Source organism: Lissotriton vulgaris, unplaced genomic scaffold (genome assembly GCF_964263255.1).
Source record: "Lissotriton vulgaris unplaced genomic scaffold, aLisVul1.2 SCAFFOLD_972, whole genome shotgun sequence".
Lineage (NCBI taxonomy): Eukaryota > Metazoa > Chordata > Amphibia > Caudata > Salamandridae > Lissotriton > Lissotriton vulgaris.
In genome coordinates this window covers 401354-420254 of record NW_028254165.1, presented here as the reverse complement: position 1 = coordinate 420254, position 18901 = coordinate 401354, and the positions used below count along the sequence as shown (strand labels likewise).

At 48.9% G+C, this 18901-nt stretch overlaps 1 protein-coding gene across 1 annotated transcript in view; it reads right to left on the bottom strand.

Annotated features, from left to right (window-relative positions):
• AP2B1 (adaptor related protein complex 2 subunit beta 1) overlaps positions 1-18901 on the bottom strand; it is a gene marked incomplete at its 3' end in the record, with an annotated part of 476528 nt that overhangs the window by 402183 nt on the left and 55444 nt on the right. The window contains exon 2 of the mRNA XM_086951572.1: positions 16618-16677. Within this exon, the coding sequence (XP_086807698.1) occupies positions 16618-16654 (37 nt within the window). The remainder of the gene's footprint in view (positions 1-16617; positions 16678-18901) is intronic.

Genomic DNA, 18901 nt, shown 5'->3' with positions numbered 1-18901 from the left:
TGTCTAGTGGGCTCTCTATCCCCTTCTGGGGACTGATTGGGGGTAATTATCCCCCACCCATTCCCCAGGGATGGATAGAAAGACTGTCAGAATATGTTTTGGTGGAGTTGGGGGAATGGCCATCCCCATGATGGGCATCCCTCACCCCAATGTTTTATTTTACATGTATCTGGTCGGCTTTCAACCCCCGTCTGGGGCGAACTGGGGGCAACCATCTCCATCCGGGGTGGGGGCATGGCAATGCCCATGATGGCTAGGGCCCACGACTATATTTCTATTATACTTATACTTGGTGTCTAGTATTTTGTTTAGGGGGGGGGGGATATGGCCTTGCCCATGATGCTCAGCCCCCACCTCTATCTTTTTTATAATAAGCCCTGTTGTCTAGTGGGCGTGCTGCTCCCCATAGGGTAACTACCCTCATCCACCCCATGGGGGGCGAAGGGGCAAGGCAGAAATTGATTTTGTAAAGGGGTGGAACAGCACAAGCCCTTGCCAAAGTTCCACTCCCTTAAAATCCCTGGTGCCTAGTGGGTGGATAGCTGCTTGGGAATCGCTTCCCCATTGGCGACCCCTAGCAGAGTTGCACTGGGCAGATATATCATTGGAAAGGAGAGATTCTCCCCTTTCCGACAATACCTCTTCTACCCCAGTGCGCTGGAGGGGGAGGTGGGGGGGGGGGCTCAAATATGCCTCCCCCGAGCACTGCTGAACTGAAAGTAAAATGAGCCTATCGGGTCATTTTATTTTCACTTAAGTGTAAGGATGTCAGCATGCTCTGCGCACTGATGGTCATTACAGTAAAGTAAAATTAAAATAAAATAAAAAATACAAAAGATAAGCAGTTAAAATAGAATAAAGGAGGGGCCCTTATGTGCCTGCCTAATGTCAGTCAATGGCCAACAGATAAACAGAAATAGAGCAGGGTGTATCGGGGTACATGTTTACTTTTTATTCAGTAGTTTGTAACAGGTGGGAACAAGAGACTAATTTAAGATAGAAGAATACAAATTTTAAGAGGGAAATGCTGGTAGAGGGGTATAATGTGTACTCTGGTTTGAAAGATAGACATGCTTTAGTGGAGGGAGGGGATACAAAGCCAATGATCATGCATTGAAGGCTGATGTACGCAACCCATAAAGAGTTGCCACCTGAGAGGTCTGTGGTCAGTTTGAACCAGGAAGTGAGTTCCAAACAAGTAGGGCCTCAACGTCTTCAGGGACCAAACCACAGAAAAGGCCTCCCTCTCAATGGCACTCCAACACTGCTCTCTGGGGAGTAGCCTCCTGCTTATAAAAGCAACAGTTTGGTCTTGGCCTTCCTCATTGACCTGGGATAGGACCGCTCCTATCTCTAGCTCTGAAGCATCAGTCTGTACTATGAACTGCTTGGAGTAGTCTGGTGCTTTTAGAATGGGTGCTGAGCACATTGCTTCCTTCAGAGTGTCAAAAGCCGTTTGGCAGCTAACAGTCCAGTTTACTTTCTTGGGCATTTTCTTGGAAGTGAGTTCTGTGAGGGGAGTCACAATAGACCCATATCCCTTCACAAACTTCATGTAGTATCCAGACAAGCCAAGAAATGCCCTGACTTGAGTCTGGGTTATTGGAGCTGCCCAGTCCATGATACTCTGGGTCTTGGGCTGTAAGGGTTGGACCTGGCCTCCACCAACAAGGTGGCCCAAGTACACCACAGTGCCCTGCCCTATCTGGCATTTGGATGCCTTGATAGTCAGTCCTGCAGATTGCAAGGCTTGTAGAACCTTCCCAAGGTGGATCAGGTGATCCTGCCAGGTGGAGCTAAAGACAGCAATATCATCAAGATAAGCGGCACTAAAGCACTATAATCCAGTCAGGACTTGGTTCACCAACCTCTGGAAGGTGGCAGAGGCATTCTTTAACCCAAAAGGCATTACAGTAAACTGATAGTGCCCATCAGGGGTGGAGAATGCGGGTTTCTCTTTGGCTCCTGGGGCCATGCCAATCTGCCAGTACCCTGCAGTTAAGTCAAAGTTACTGAGGAATTTGGCTGCCCCTAGCGTATCTATCAACTCATCTGCTCTTGGAATGGGGTGAGCATCTGTCTTGGTGACAAAGTAGAGTCCTCTATAGTCCACTCAGAACCTACTATCTCTTTCCACCCTGTTGACGAGGCTTGGGTACCAGAACCACTGGGCTAGCCCAGGGGCTCTCAGAGGGTTCAATCACCCCAAGCTCCAGCAGCTTGCAGACTTCAGCCTTGATGCTTTCCTTGACTTGGTCTGATTCTCAATAGATTTTGTTTTTTACAAGGTTACTGTCACCAGTGTCCACATCATGGGTACACCAGCTGGTCAGACAAGGGGTCAAGGAAAAGAGACTAGCAAACTGTTGCAAGACTTGCTTGCAGTCAGCCTGCTGTTGGGTAGGGAAGGTGTCTAAAAAGACCACTCCATCCACTAACCCATCTTTTGGGCTGGAAGAGAGGAGATCAGTGAGAGGTTCACTCTCTGCTTCCTGTTCCTAATCAGTCACCCTCAGCATGGTGAGGTTAGCCCTGTCATTGTAGAGTTTAAGGCGGTTCACATGGATAACCCTTTTGGGTGTCCTGCTGGTGCCCGTCCAGTAAGTAAGTGACCTCATTCTTTTTCTCCAGGATAGGATAAGGGCCACTCCATCTGTCTTGGAGAGCCCTTGGTGCCACTGGCTCCAGAACCCTGCCTGTTGTCCAGGTTGAAATTCAACCATGGCAGCTTTTGGGTCATACCAGTGCTTCTGAATCTCCTGGCTGGCCTCAAGATTCTTGGATGCCTTTTCCATATACATTTTGGACCTTAGGCCAGACACATAGTCCACTCCACAATGTCTTACTTGGGTTCTTGGAGAGGCCTCTCCCAACCCTCTTTCACAAGGCAAAGTGGTCCCATTGCATGATGAGCAAACAGAAGTTCAAAGGGTAAAAACCCCACTCCTTTCTGTGGCACTTCCCTAGAAGCGAAAAGCAGGCATGGCAACAGGACATCCCATCTTCTTTTGATTTTTTCAGGGAGCCCCATGATCATTCCTTTCAATGTTTTGTTGAATCTTTCAACAAGACCATTAGTTTACGGGTGGTATGGGGTAGTAAACTTGTACTGCACACCACACTCCTTCCACGTATGTTTCAGGTAAGCAGACTGAGGCTGTGGGAGGTCCAAGTGGACCCACAATGTCCACACCTACCCTTTCAAAGGGTACCCCCACCACTGGCAGTCGTATCAGGGGGGCCTTTGGGTGGCCACCTGTCTTGCCACTGGCCTGACAGGTAACACAGGAGCTCACAAACTCCTTCACCTTTTGGTGCATCTGGGGCCAGCAGAAGTGGCTGACTAGCCTTTCCCAAGTTTTGTCCTGCCCAGATGTCCAGCTAGGAGGATGTCATGAGCTAAAGTAGGAGGGACTCCCTTTACTTCTATGGCACTTCCACCCTCCTGGTAGCTCCAGGAGTGGAATTTCTTGCCTCAGCATATAGTAATCCCTCTTCCTAATAAGCTCTGTGGGTACCACTGACATCTCCCTGTGCTTCTGAAACAGCTTGCTGCCTCAGGCTTTCAAGAGTGGGGCAGTCTCACGGACCCTGGCACAGCTCTTCCTTAGTGGGTCCCCCTGGGCCCAGGAGTCCAACCTAGTAAGGCTCAAGCTGCATGGGCTCAGTTCCCTCTAGGGTTTCCAAGTCCTCTCCCCGAGGAGAGGTGTCCTGAGAGGCTTCCTGTGTAGAAGCTAGTCCCCCAGTCGTCTTGCTTTTTCTCTTGGTTGGTTGGGCCATACGCCGAGGCTCAAAACCTACTTGTTCACCCTTCTTTTTGCTCTGTGCTCTGGTTTACACACACCAGTCTAGGGATACCCAGCATGGCTGCATAGGTTATTTGCTCAACCTCAGCCCAGGCTGAGGTTTCCAGGTTATTTCCAAGCAGGCAGTCAGCTGGCAATTGTGGAGAGACAACTACCCATTTCAGGACAGTAACCTCCCCCCAACCTAATGTCACCAAAGCCATAGGGCGTTAGGTGGTAATGCTGTCAGCATTGGTGACTGGGTAAGTTTTCCCAATTAAGTATTGTTCTGGGGAAACCAGCATTTCCTTCACCATAGTGATACTGGCACCTGTATCCCTCAGGGCTTCTACTCTAGTTCCATTAATGGAGGGGTATTGCAAATACGTTTTATAGTAGGGTGGCCAACCAGCTACAGTGGCAAACTCCATTTCCCCAAGGAGACTAGACTAGCTTGAGTGTATTCCCAGATTTGCTCCAGGCACTCCTCTGATGCCATCTGTAGATTCACTGTCCCTGGGGTAGCTGTACTGGGTAACTTAGGGGCTTTATTGTAGGGGTAGTTTTTGTCTACAGTTAAATGTCCCAACTTTTTACAGTTGTTACAATAGGCCTTGTTAGGATTAAAGTTCTTCCCACTAAAGGGCTGAGGCACATAGGGAGTAATTTGGGACCCACCCACCTGTACAGGTTTTTGGGGCCTTTTGGAAGACTCAGACTTTTTATTTTGGGGATTCTCACCACTTTTCCCATAGGGAGGATTTGTAACCACCTTCTTTTGGTCACCCCCAGTGGCTGTCCTGGTCACCTTAGTTTTGAGCCAATGGTCTCCCTTCTTTCCGAATTCTTGGGGAGAAATTAGACCTCGGTCTACCAAATGCTGATGCAATTTTTCATTTGTGCAATTACTCAAAATGTGTTCCTTTATAAACAAATTATAAAGTCCAGTAAAATCATGCACATTGTGTCCAATTACCCAACCATCCAGTGTCTTTACTGAGTAGTCTACAACATCTATCCAGGATTGGGTCTGAGTTTTGTGAACCCTTCTGAACCGGATTTTATACTCCTCAGTAGTGAGCCCAATTCCCTAAATCAGAGTTTTCTTCATGAGGTCATAGGACCCTGCATCTGGCCCAGAGAGGGTCAGAAGCCTGTTTCTGCAGTTACCAGAGAACAGTTCCAACAGGAGTGCCCACTAGAGAGGTTTCTTTAATCTTCTGATATCACAAGCCCTCTCAAAGGCTGTGAACCACTTGGTGATATCTTAGGATCATAAGATTGCTCTTTATCCTTATTATTGGTATTGCTGCCACCAGAAATGGGAGCTAAACCCATGCCTTTCCTTTCTTTTTTTTAGAGGCAGGAGTCTGGACTCTAGATCTAAACTCTTGGCCAACTTTGCTAAGAAGTTGTCTACTTCATTGGGGCTCCCCCCAATGTGTTCTCTGGGGCCCAGTCCACCTGTGTGGTCCCCAGGCTCCCAGAAGCGGACTCTTGGATTTAAGGATGTAGAGACCCTGACTTCCCTAGAGATGGGGGTGGGATTGGTATTATACTCCTCCTCCTCCTCCTCCTCCTCTTCTTCCTCCTCCTCTGACTCGGTGTCACCTTGTTCAGATGGGTGGACTTTTGCATACTCAGCCAGGAGCTCCTGGAGCTCTTGTTTGGTCGGATGCAGGCCCATGACCATATTTTTAAGTTTGCATAGGGACCTCAATTCCTTGAAATTCAAATGCAAGTAGGGTGTGAGGTTGAGCTCCTCAACCAGGTCCATGTTATCTCCACTAATAGCTGGTTCTGTTGAGACATTCTAACCTGACAGTTCTAACCCTCTACCCTAACTATAGTGACTTATTTTTCTCAAATTCTAATGGGATTTAAGCAAGGCCCTACCAGAATTTTAGTTTTTGGGAAAAAACTATTTCAGAATACTAAAGGCAATTTATGAGTTCTGTCGTGTGATCAGATGGTAACCAAGAAGTCCAACAAATGCTAGTTTGTATCCCAACGCTGATCTACCAATGTGGGAAAGTGGCTCTATATATATACTTGACCAAGACAAGGTACAGTGTGTATAGAGTCTACAAACCCCTGAGGTATAACAGAGGTTAAAGCCAGGTGTGACCTTACTCTCTAAAGTGGTAGCTTGGTCGAGCAGTAAGGCAGTACCAGAGGACAGTGTAAAGCATTTGTTGTACACACTCGGTCAGCAAAAGGTTGCACACACTCTCAGACTGAACTCCAGGCCAATTGTTTTTTATATCAAAGATATAGTGGTTTTATTTTTAGAACCAACAGATCTCAAAATATACTGTTCTCAATATAAGAGATCTCAGAAGAGTACTTTGCAGAAAGGCAATACATTTTGTAAACATAATAATAGGTACAGGGGTTGCAGTAGGCAACACAATTCTAAACACAATTTAGCATTGAGCTCAATGGGTTTTTCTATATAAATACAGCCGATTACTCTGTTAGTTCCAGGAGTGGATCCTAGATTCATTCCTGGGATCTAAGTTGAAAAAGGTTTAGTAAAAACGATCTAGTTATTGAAGTGATTTTTAAGGAATATAAAGCAATTTTAGAAGTTCACACTTAGAAACTTTTCAATGAAAATCTGGCAATGTTATCCATTGGGAGAAAATTCAGGTTGCAGTTAAAGTACGATCTCGTTATTTTGTAATCCAGTACTGGCCTCCTAGGTCCAGGACTGAGGTCTCAACTTAAAAAGGCAAGTAATTATGTTTCAGTATTTGGTATGATTTTTAAAGAATATTTCAAGTTTTCAAAAGTAGGCACAGAAGACATTTCACAGAAAAGCACACAATGGATTCCTATGGAGAAAATTCAAGTTACTAGTAAATTTCTTTGTCCTTTTGTTACTAGTAAACCGGACTAGGATTACTTTTGCGGTTCAGTACTGGGCTAAAAGATGCAGTACTGGCTTCTCTCCTGATCACAGGCGAGTACTTCGGAATTTGGAATTCAGTTGATTTTATGGGAATATTTCAAAACTTCACACTTAGAAGATTTTTCGAGTCAAACCAGTCAATGTTATCCAATGGCAGGTAAGTGAGTTATCGGTTTCCAGGTGAGTACTCGACTGGGGAAGTTAGGGTCCTGAGCATAGACTCTGGGGTCCCCCAGGGTCAGGTAGGTACAGTTGGTTCACCGTCAGCAGCACAGGGGCAGCCGCGTGCATAGGTAGTTAGGCCCAATGTTATCCAATGAGGGGCAGGGGGCCTCCGGTTGGTGGCTGCTGGCTAGCAGGCAACGTGGCTGTGGGAGCTGGGCTCCTGGTCACTTGCTCAGGGCCAAGGGGAAGTAGGATAGGACGAAGGTTGAACAGCCAGAGGCACTCGGGCGGCTGTGTGCAGGGCGCTAAATGTTATTCAATGGGAAAAGTAAAAAGGTAACAGAGGCTGCAGACTCGGGGACGGTGATTCTTCAGGTGCGACCACCACTTCGAGAGAAGTTGGGATCTTGGAGAAGAGGTAGGTACCCCAAAGGCAGGCACAGGGGGCTGCAGGGAGCCGGGTGCAGGGGTGTCTTTTGGTGTCAGGAATCTTACCCTCGGCTGGTCGCAGTTGGTGGGGTCCCTGGTTCTGAGGCTGCAGGCGTCGTCTGGTTCGTCGAGGAGGGTCTTTGGGCACTGGACTTCGGATCCCAGTCGCCGGGGGGACGTCCTCTTGGTCTTGGATCACTCGGGCACGGGCCGGGCTCGGCAGGTGCAGAGTGGGCAGGTCTTAAGGTTCTTGGCTGGCACCAGGGGGTGGTTGTTGAAGCAGAGCATCTGCTTATGGGAGTCCCAGTCTGTAAGAGGGACAAGGCAGGCAGGTCCTTCGGGTGTCACAAGGTTGCTGTCCGCATGAGTCGCTGGGATTAAGCAGGAGCAGGTTCCAGGATCCACAGGCTGGTAGGCCTGGGGCCAAGTCAGTGGGTGCCGTCCTGTTGGCAGCAGCACGGCGGGTCGTCTTCTTCTTGATCTTTTTTCTTCTTTTCTTATCCGGATCTTAGGAAGGAAGGTTCAGGGTGCCCCTAAATACTACATTTAGGGGTGTTACAGTTAGGGCAAGGGAAGGGACCAATAGGTCCCTGTCCTGGGTTGGTTACACCCCCTAGCCCGCTCCTCTCCTGTGGGAGGGGGGCAAGAGCCTAGCTGTGATTGGGCAGGGCTCCCCATCTTTAAGATGGCCGGAGCGCGGGGTCGTGCTTTACCTCGCCTCTCCCACCTGAGGAGTGGGGTTGGCACAGGCTGGCGCACCCATCCTTCCTGACGTAGGGTTTCCCGCCAGTCTTTCCGCCAGAATGGGGGATGGAACTGGTGGGGGCCAGTTGCTGAGTACAGCAAATGGTCTGGAGAAGCTCACAGAGGCGACATGCCTTTGAAGCTTCCCCCTGCCCATCCTGGGGGAGGAGGCCTAGCACCTCGCCCAGGATGTGCATTGTTGCACGCTCAGGACAGCGGGGGGCTCTCCATCCAGGGGTCCAGCAACATGTCTGCTGTGTGGCAGCATCTGCAACCACTCAGACCCGACGTGGATTGTAGGCTATGTTTTCAGGGGGCATCTCTAAGATGCCCCCTGGTGCATTTTACATTAGATCCCACACTGGCATCAGTGCGGGTTTAATGTGCAGAGAAGTTTGGTACCAAACTTGTCAGTCTTCAGAGTAGTCATTATGGTGCTGTGGAGTTCGTAATGACAACCTCTCAGCACCATATACTCTTAATGGCATCACTGCACTTACAGTGCCCAGGAATGGCTCTGGGTACTGTAACATACCATAACAGAATCAATAGCCACAGACGAGTCCACCACTGTTATGGGCGATTTTAATTTTTATCTCGAACAAAATAATGATAAAGACACTATTACCCTCACATCAGACCTGGAAATAATAGGCCTCAGGCAATTGGTCACGGCTCCAACCCACCAGGCAGGACACATGCTGGATGGTATGTTCACTAACATCGAAGACCTACATGTGACCGAAATTCTCCCCATGACCTGGACAGATCACTCGGCCATATTCAGTAGTTTGACCATTAAAGAATCGTCGAGGAAGAAGATCCCCTACCCTAAGCCAGGCACGTTTAAAGCATGGAAGGACATAAACTATAATAATTTAAATATACTTTTGAATAACACTAGACCTGACCTATCTAACGATCCCTGCATTGCGACCCACCAATTCCATGAATGGTTGGGCGATGCCACGTCACAGTTGGCACCCACCAAGTCCCACTCAAGAAATAGGAGCACACCGACTGCTCAGTGGTACACAGAAGAGTTAAAAATACAAAAACAATTAACGAGAAACAGGGAAAGGCACTGGCGACGAACTTATGATAGCGAAAATAAGAGCAAATATAAAGAAGCTCTAGCCACCTATAAAACTATGATAACGGCAGCAAAGAAGCACTTCTTTCACTACATATAGAACAAGCCAAAAATTCCAGCAAACAACTGTACAACATAGTCAAAACCCTATCCGGTAACACACCGGATTTAAATCCCCCTCCATCACAATCACTATGCGATGCCTTGTCTGAGTTCTTCTTCGCGAAGGTAAATAATATATACCTAGCTTTTACCTCAGAACCAAATATCAGTTTTGCCCCTACCTCCCAGACCGTCCTGAGCAACACTATGACTAGTTTTAAACCCTTAACGGCCGATCAAACAAAGGTCATACTGAGTTCCATTAAATCAGGATCAGCCCTGGACCCTTGCCCCACGTCGGTGCTAGCCATATTATCAGACACAATTATTCCAATTATCACCCACGTCTGCAACACAATATTGAGCTCTGGGACTTATCCAGACACCTTAAAAAACACACTGATTAAACCTCTGCTCAAAAAACCAAATCTCGATAGACAGGAACTGAAAAATTACCGGCCTCCCTTTTCTAGCCAAAGTGACGGAGAAGGCCATGAACCAGCAGCTGTCGGAACACATAGAGAGAAACAACCTGCTTGATGATACTCAGTTCGGGTTCCGTAAATACCATGGGACGGAAACCGCTCTCATCAAAGCAGCGGATGATATTAGACTCATCCGGGACCAAGGAGGGACAGCACTGCTGGTACTCCTAGATCTCTCGGCAGCTTTCGACACGGTTGACCACAAGATCTTGGTCGACCGTGTCGGAAAAATGGGTATTCAGTCCGCTGCGAGAGACCTGCTTGCCTCCTTCTTGGCTAATAGAACTCAGGCGGTCACATTAGGACCATTCCAATCTGCCAATTTGTCGTTACCGTGTGGGGTTCCTCAAGGCTCATCCCCAAGTCCAACACTATTTAACATTTACGTGTCGGACCTTGCTAGTGTCATCAAAGCACATGGGATGAGCCTAACCTCATACGCAGACGACACGCAGTTGGTGTTGGCCATTAAGGGTGACGGACAGGAGGTGGCAGAACGGTTCCAAAGAGGAATGACAGCTATCGGTGAGTGGATGGCAGGAAACTGCCTGAAGCTCAATTCCGATAAAACGGAGATGGTCATCTTTGGCACTCTCTCGCCATCCTGGCCTGCAACTTGGTGGCCATCAGCATTCGGCACTCCACCTTGTCCTACCTCCAAGGTTAGAAATTTGGGAGTCACCTTTGACGACCAGCTCAACTTTATGGCACATGCCAATAAGGTAGCGTCCACGGCCCATTTTAAACTCAGAATGATAAGGAAAATCTTGCCTTTTCTGCCTGACACGGCCGCCAAGACCCTGGTCACGTCATTGGTTTTAACTTCATTAGATTATTGTAATGGACTCTTTCTGAATGCACAAACCAGAGTCACAAAAAAGCTGCAGACGGTACAGAATGCGACCGCACGCTTGCTGTCCAAAAAGCCTAAATTCGCACCCATTTCGGATACCTTGAGGACCTACCACTGGCTATCTATCCAAAACAGGATAAAGTTTAAATCACTGTGTACAGTCTACAAAGTGATGCAGGATCAAGGGCCTCGCTTCCTAAAAGACCAATTAATACCTTACAACCCAGCCAGAAAGCTCCGATCCTCATCACTTAATCAACTAGTGGTCCCACGCAGCAGAACAGTCACCTGGGGTGACCGCCGCTTCTTAGTTGCGGCTCCCAAAATCTGGAATACCCTGCCATACCACATAAAAACCAGTCCCTCTCTCCTACAGTTTAGGAAAAGACTGAAGACGTGGTTATTCAACCAATAATACAGTATACCAGTCCGCATGAATTCACCTCTGAGGAGAGACATTACTGCAGTCTAGCGCCGAGACACCTACGGGTAATCGTTCGCGCTCTATAAATGTCAGTAAATAAATAAATAGGGGCACTGGGCTCATGCACTTGTGCCCACACCACTAGCATTGGGCACCCAGCTAGAGGGGTGACTGAAGTATGCCACGGCAGTGGGTTCTGTGGGCATGGCACACAGGGATGTGTGCCATGTTGGCTCTCTATTTAGTTCTGTACTTAGACACTCAGCCTGCAAAGTCATTGTGTGGGTTTCAAGGTATAGTGCCTCACGGAGACCTGGATGAACGCCTCTTCGGCTCCCGACATCGCCATCGCCATCCCAGAGGGCTACAAGATCGTCCGGAGGGACCGCAACGCCAACCAGATGGGAGGAGGCATCGCCATCATCCACAGGGACACCATCCGTCTCACGACCAGCACCGACAACACCCTGACCAGCGCCGAATACCTGCATTTCCAGATCCACACCAACCCGAACACCACCCTCAGAGGCACCCTGATCTACCGACCCCCTGGACCACGCACGCAATTCAGCGAGGACATCGCCGACTTCGTCAGCCCGCATGCCCTCCCCTCCGCTGACTACATCCTCCTGGGGGACCTGAACTTCCACCTGGAGAACAACAACGACCACAACACCAGCACCCTGCTCGACAACCTCGCCAACCTGGGACTCAAGCAACTGGTGTCCACCCCCACCCACCTCGCCGGACACACACTCGACGCCGTCTTCTCATCCAGCACAGACATCAACTTCAGCCACGCCACAGAGCTTCAATGGACGGACCACAGCTGCATCCACTTCACCTTCAAGAGAACGACGACCCACCAACACCAGCAACAGGCCGCCCGCAGAAGCTGGAACAAGATCACAGCAGACCAGCTAGCCACCTCCCTGAGCCAACACCCTCCTGCCAGCTCAGCGAACCCCAGCCAGGCCGCCGACAACATCACGAAGTGGATCAGCAACTGCGCGGACGAACTCGCCCCGCTGAGGACCCCGCCCAGCAGACCCGGCAGCAAGAAGGCCCCATGGTTCACCGACGAACTCAAGAGCTCCAAGAAGAACTGCCGAGCCCTCGAGAAAGTCTGGAAAAGGGACCCGACACCGGACAACAGGACCTCCTACAAACTGGCCACCCGGAAACACCACCAGCTGATCCGCGCCGCCAAGAGAACAGCATTCAAGGACCGGCTGGACAACAACGCACACAACAGCAAGGAACTCTTCAACATCGTGAAAGAGCTTTCCAACCCCAGCGCAGGAAACAACGACATCACCCCATCGCAAGACCTCTGCAACTCCCTCGCCTCATACTTCCACAACAAGATCACGGACATACACAGCAGCTTCAACAACCAACCAACGCACACCACGACCGACCTGCCACCCCCCCCCACCACCACCCTCCACGCCTGGACCCCGATCAGCACAGAAGACACCATCCGCACGATGAACTCCATCCACTCCGGATCACCAACCGACCCCTGCCCTCACCACGTCTTCAACAAGGCCGACGCTGTCATCGCACCCCACCTGCGAGACATCATCAACACATCCTTCGACACCGCCATCTTCCCCGAAAGCTGGAAACACGCCGAACTCAGCGCTCTACTCAAGAAACCAACAGCGGACCCCACCGACCTCAAGAACTACCGCCCCATCTCGCTTCTCCCGTTTCCAGCCAAAGTCATCGAGAAGACCGTCAACAAGCAGATGGCCGCCTTCCTCGAGACGAACGGATCCCTCGACCCCTCACAGTCCGGCTTCCGAGCCAAACACAGCACCGAGACCGCCCTCATCGCCGCCACCGATGACATCCGAGCCCTGATGGACAATGGAGAAACAGCGGCCCTCATCCTCCTAGACCTCTCCGCGGCATTCGACACGGTCTGCCACCGCACCCTAATACGGCGCCTCAGCAACATCGGAATCCGGGACAAGGCGCTGGAATGGATCATCTCCTTCCTCGACGGAAGAACACAGCGAGTCCGCCTACCACCGTACAAGTCAGAGGCCTCCGAAGTCATCTGCGGCGTCCCCCAAGGATCATCACTGAGCCCCACCCTCTTCAACGTCTACATGAGCCCCCTCGCGGCCATCGTACGCAAACACCACCTCAGCATCATCTCCTACGCCGACGACACCCAGCTGATCCTCTCCCTGACCAACAACCCCGCCGCCGCCAGAGCCAACCTGCACGAAGGGATGAAAGAGGTAGCCGAGTGGATGACGACCAGCCGCCTGAAACTGAACTCGGACAAGACGGAGGTCCTCATCCTGGGCTCTTCACCCTCCGCCTGGGACGACTCCTGGTGGCCTCCCGCCCTGGGCACCGCACCCAAACCGACAGACCATGCACGAAACCTGGGCTTCATCCTGGACTCCTCCCTCTCCATGACCAGACAAGTCAACAGCGTCTCCTCGGCTTGCTTCAACATCCTACGCATGCTACGGAAGATCTTCTGGTGGATCCCCTCAGAGACCAGGAAGACCGTCACCCAGGCCCTCGTCACCAGCCGACTGGACTACGGCAACGCCCTCTACGCCGGGACCACCGCCAAGCTCCAGAAGAGACTCCAGCGGATCCAAAACGCCTCAGCCAGACTCATCCTCGACATCCCACGGTCCAGCCACATCTCCGGACATCTGAGAGACCTTCACTGGCTCCCCATCAACAAGAGAATCACCTTCCGCCTCCTCACCCACGCACACAAAGCCCTACACGACCAAGGCCCGAGCTACCTCAACAGCCGAGTCAACTTCTACGCTCCCAAACGCCACCTCCGATCAGCCAACCACGCCCTCGCCGCCGTCCCCCGCATCCGAAGAGCGACTACAGGAGGAAGGTCCTTCTCCTACCTGGCCGCCAAGACCTGGAACTCCCTCCCGTCCGACCTGCGCCTAACCCAAGACCACCTCTCCTTCAGGAAGAAGCTGAAGACCTGGCTGTTCGAGCAGTAGCGGCACCCCCCCTCCCCAGCGCCTTGAGACCCTACGGGTATGTAGCGCGCTTTATAAGTGTCACTGATTGATTGATTGATTAAGGGTGGCACAATAGGTGCTGCAGCCCTTAGGGGTCTTCTCTGGTCAACAGGCCATGGGTATCATTTACTAGGGGCTGATAGGTGGCCAGAGATGCCAATTGGGCTTTAGGTTCAATACAGTTTTAGGGAAGGAACACAGGCCCCGGGTACCTGGTTGGCAGGAGCCCAGGGCACACTCAGTCAAGGCACATCAGCAGTTCAGCAAAAAGTGGTGGCATACCAATGCAAGAAAGATGGCACTTTCTCACAATTTGGAATAAGGTTAGTCAGACACTGGTGCATCTGGGTAGAGGATAAATCTGCTGTGGGGAGCAGAGAACCACCACTCTACTAAGTCCACCAGGAGAGGATTCATAAGCTGGGTGTGGGGAGACAGGTGCACAAGATGATGGGTTGGAAACAGCCTCATTTTTGGCTCACAGAAGTACTAAGATGACTTCAATGATGTTCAGAGTACTTTGCTTGAGGTTTATTTATTTTAAGCACTTTGTAAAACCTCACTTTCACTGTAAACGTCTCTCTTGGTACTGTGAAGTGGGCACAGTAAGACAGAGTAAAGCTATAGGAAGATGGTTCAAGACGCAGTTCAAGAAGTAACGATTTACAGAGTAAGGCTCTTTGAATGTGGACAGCACCCTCCACCCCCACCCCCCCTGCTTAAGAGCATTTTGTTTTGGGAATTGCACACAAAGCCTTATTATGTGACTTTATGTTTTGGATGGGAATGCATTTCTTGAATACCCCCCTGCCCTCAGCAATTTTGACCCCACCTATTGGAACATTACAAAGGCAATGCAACTTGATTTAAACAGGATTTGAACAGGATCCTTTTGTTGATTGGTGGTCAAGCCCTTCTGTGTGTGTTTTGGGGAGTGGGCGGTGGGGGGGTAGGGAGGAGTCCACAGCAGAGGAGTCATGGGAAAGCAGGCATCAGAGGGGGGTTTAATTGGAGCAGCTCTCTGCTGTAGGGTAGGGTGCTAAGAGGAGGCATTCCTCGAGGCGGGCTATGGTGGGGCAGGGTAAAGGAATTCAGCCCTCGCAGTTAAGCAGACGCATCCCTAGAGGGCTAGGAAAGTTAGTCCTCGTGGGCATAAGGGGAGGCAAACCTCAGGGGGACAGCAGGTATGGGAAAGCATCCCTCAGTGGTGGTAAGGGGTGGCAGCTCTCAAGGGAAGGAGGTGTGCGGGGGATAAGAGGAGGCAGCCCTCAGAGGAAGGTGCACTCGGAAAGGATTGAATGGTGGAAGCTCGCAGGGTGGGCTAAGGTAGCGAGCACAGGAGGGTTGAAGGGGAGAGAGGCTACCTCAAGGTGGTTAAAGGGAGGTATTGCTCGGGTGGTGCAAGATAAGGTGCGAAAGTCCTTGGGAGAGTAAGGGAAGACTGGCTTCGTGAGAGGGGAGGAAGCCCTTTTAAGGCAGCTCAAGGTGTGGAGAAGGAAGGCAGCACTTGGAGGAGAAAGGGGAGGAAAAGGGAGGTAGCGCTGTTTGTAGTCAGAGAAAACAGATGCATAATTGGAGGGTTAAATTATTAGGTACCAATGGTAGATTTGAGGTAAGCTTTGGGCATTGAGGGGGGACACGAAATTGAGAGTTAAATGAAACACTAGGTGTGAAGTCAAACTACACTAAAATGTGATGAATGTGTGTGGTAGATAGTGAGCGAGCGGTACAAGTTCTCTAATCTAGGGCACCTTGTTTCTAAACCAGATTTCATAGCACAAGAGAGTTGCAATGTAGAATGTTATAAAACGAACAACTATATAAGGGCCTGATTATGATGGCTGTTCGTCCGACCGCCATCCTATTGGAGGTGGGACCACCCGACAGGATGTCTGTGGTCCAGCAACAGGCATTAGGATGCGACTGCCACCATGGCGGTCGCAAATGCCTACATTATTTATTGGTGCGGAGGCTGCAGCACACACCACAGTACAAAAAGGGGACACTACACAAATCCCTGCACTATTTGGCAGACACCATGCGGTGCCTGCAACACGGTGCAGAGATATTTAGGGGGGCACCTACCCTTAAAACCCACAGCTGATGGCCAGGGAGGAAGGGGAGCCCGCTACGAGCTCCCAATGTCCCTTCTGCCAGCCGTTTCATGGTGGGTAAACCTCCTGGCGGGGAGAGACATCATAATCCCTAATGCGGTGCCTGGCAGGCACCGCCACCATTGTAGGGATTGGATTCACCTCCAGGGGTCCGACAGGCTCTCCTTGAGGCCATCAGATTGATAGTGGTCAGTCTCTCCGATCGCCACCCATCCACCCGCGATCCTAATGTGGCAGGCGGAAAACATTATTACGATGGCGGTGGGGCCGCCAGCGACGGGCTGTTGGCTGCGGTCCCTCTGTCATCGCATTCAGGCCCTAAGTGTGAGAAAACATGTAGGTAAACAGAATATTGTGGAGTACTTTCACTAGACTAGTTTACATCACAGAATCAGACTACTTTTGTTTTGGAACCTTTTGTGGACTTTACTAAAGATAACAAATAAAAGCACAAAGATGCAGAGAATTATAGCTTTTAGGACTTACCTTTTTTGTTGGTTGTGAAATATTTGGAGTCTGTCATGCTTCCGACTGTTCAAAAAACACCTGGAAAAACAAATTATGAGGACTGTTAGGAAAGACAGGTTGCGTTTCTAGGCCTAGTATCTATACAAAAGACAACTCTATTTTAGGATCACACTAGGGGTGCAATACAACAGTAAGTGAAGCCATATCCTTGGAAAAGTCAATTAAAAGCATCCATGTTAAAAGAGGAATTAAGGTAGAAATTGTATTTTCAGACATGATGTCACATAAATAATGACTTTTTTTGGCCACAATAATTCCTACAGCTTAGTCAAGCTGACAGTTAAAAGTCAAAATCGCATTTAATTCAGAAGAAGGGTGAACATTTATCATTAAAATGTACAGTTCAGTTGAAAGGTCTTTTTTACCTATGCAGACTAGTTGCTTAGGGCATCGATCATATACATAGCTACCCAAAAAAAAGTTGCTGAACATTTTTAACAATTAGTTACAAAATTAAACACAGCCATGATCACGTAATTGAAGGAACCCTAATCAAAACAACTGGGTAACAATTGCCACATTTGCCCAATATGAAAAAATACAAATCGATAACAAGCTTAAGTTTGCCCTGATCCTGCAATTCATACATTCAAACCGTTATCTTTGCGATCTACTACTTATTAGGTTGTTATACAAGAAGGATCAACTTTTCTTTGTTTATATGTATACTAAATCAGTGGCCAAATTTCTGACCTGCATCTGAGATTTCAACTAGACTTTCATGATACGAAACAAGCAATGACATTGCTAATAAGATGCCTGCCTTTTGACTTTGTCAATTCTTGTTTTGTCATGACTTTTGTAACACTTAATAGTTGGGGAAATTGAAGACTAATTAAAATGTATCATCAGGAAAGTACAGCAACTGAGCACATCAGTCTTCGAAGGCATTTAATCTATGCTGGTCCAACCTAGGGGAAGAGACAAAGGATACATGTTTAAAAGAAGGGGGGCTAGGCTACCATCCTGCTATGAACTATTCATTTTATGAAAGTATTTCGAATAATAATTGCCTAATTTCACCTTTATCCTAGGAGTAGAGACGCTGTAATTTGAAGAGTAAATAAATAGATGTTTAAGTCTGGGACCTGCCAGCTCACCTGTCAAAAATAACTATTGCTAATTATGTATAGAATAATAGATGGGTAGCAGTGAATAACAGGGATGTTTTTCACTGGGGGTGGGGTCAGTGATATCAGATAGACAGTGAGATTGAAGCTCAAGTTGTATGTGGTAGTAGTAGCAGTCGTCACAACAGACAGTTCACAAACATTCAGATTCCATCTTTGACACCTACATGAATACAGCTCAGGGATTTATTTCTCTCATGAACTTTAAATCCTGTTTTTAAGTTTAAGTATTTGAGGTTCTGCCTTCTTTGTATACCGATTGCCCAATCTGAAGAATCATGAATCAAGAATTGACACCCACTTAGACTGTATTGCCTCTGTGGCTATAAGAATAAATCTTTACAACACAAAGTGAGTTTGTGTCCATTTTTACTACACGCGAGCAAAAGGCACTTGAAGCTTGGTTTTATAAAAGCAAACTGAGGAACAATTCATGAAGCAATAAGATGCTGTTTTTCTGCTAATTATATGCAATTTATTTGGAAGCGTGTGAATTTTTTAGACAGTGCATATTGCTATCTTGGATAGTTTATGTCTTTAAATCAATGGTTGGAACTTCTTATTTTAGTATTCGTACTGATTTTGTTGTTTTATGATTGTAGCTGATATTTTATTACATCTATGCAATAAAGTTACTACTACTAAAAAATATATAAAGTTGCCAGTGATGTCTCTTAGAACCCTGAGGTAAACAATATCCCCGTAATTCACTTTTACCCATGTGTATTTTAGGTTATTTATAGCCACCAAAATCATCTGCTACTGTTTCTCTATTTCAGTCGCAGAGGAGTAATGGGGTAGTATATATAACATGGCCTCTCGTGCAGGCCCGGACTGGCCGTTGCGGGCACCGCGCAATCCCCGGGTGCGCCGCAAGGGTGGTGGGGGCCGGTTTTGGGCCCCGGGGGCCGTTTTTGTTACAGGGCCATTTCTGCAGCATAGCTGCAATATCGGCCATGTAACAAAATCGGCCGAAAACCGGCCCCGGCAAAGAGCTCGGCGGCACCCCCAACCCCAGGGGGGGGCCGGCCGAGCACTTTGCCAGGGTTGGTTTTGCTTCCCAGTCCGGCCCTGCTCTCGTGTCCAGAATGTAAAAACTAAATAAATACCTG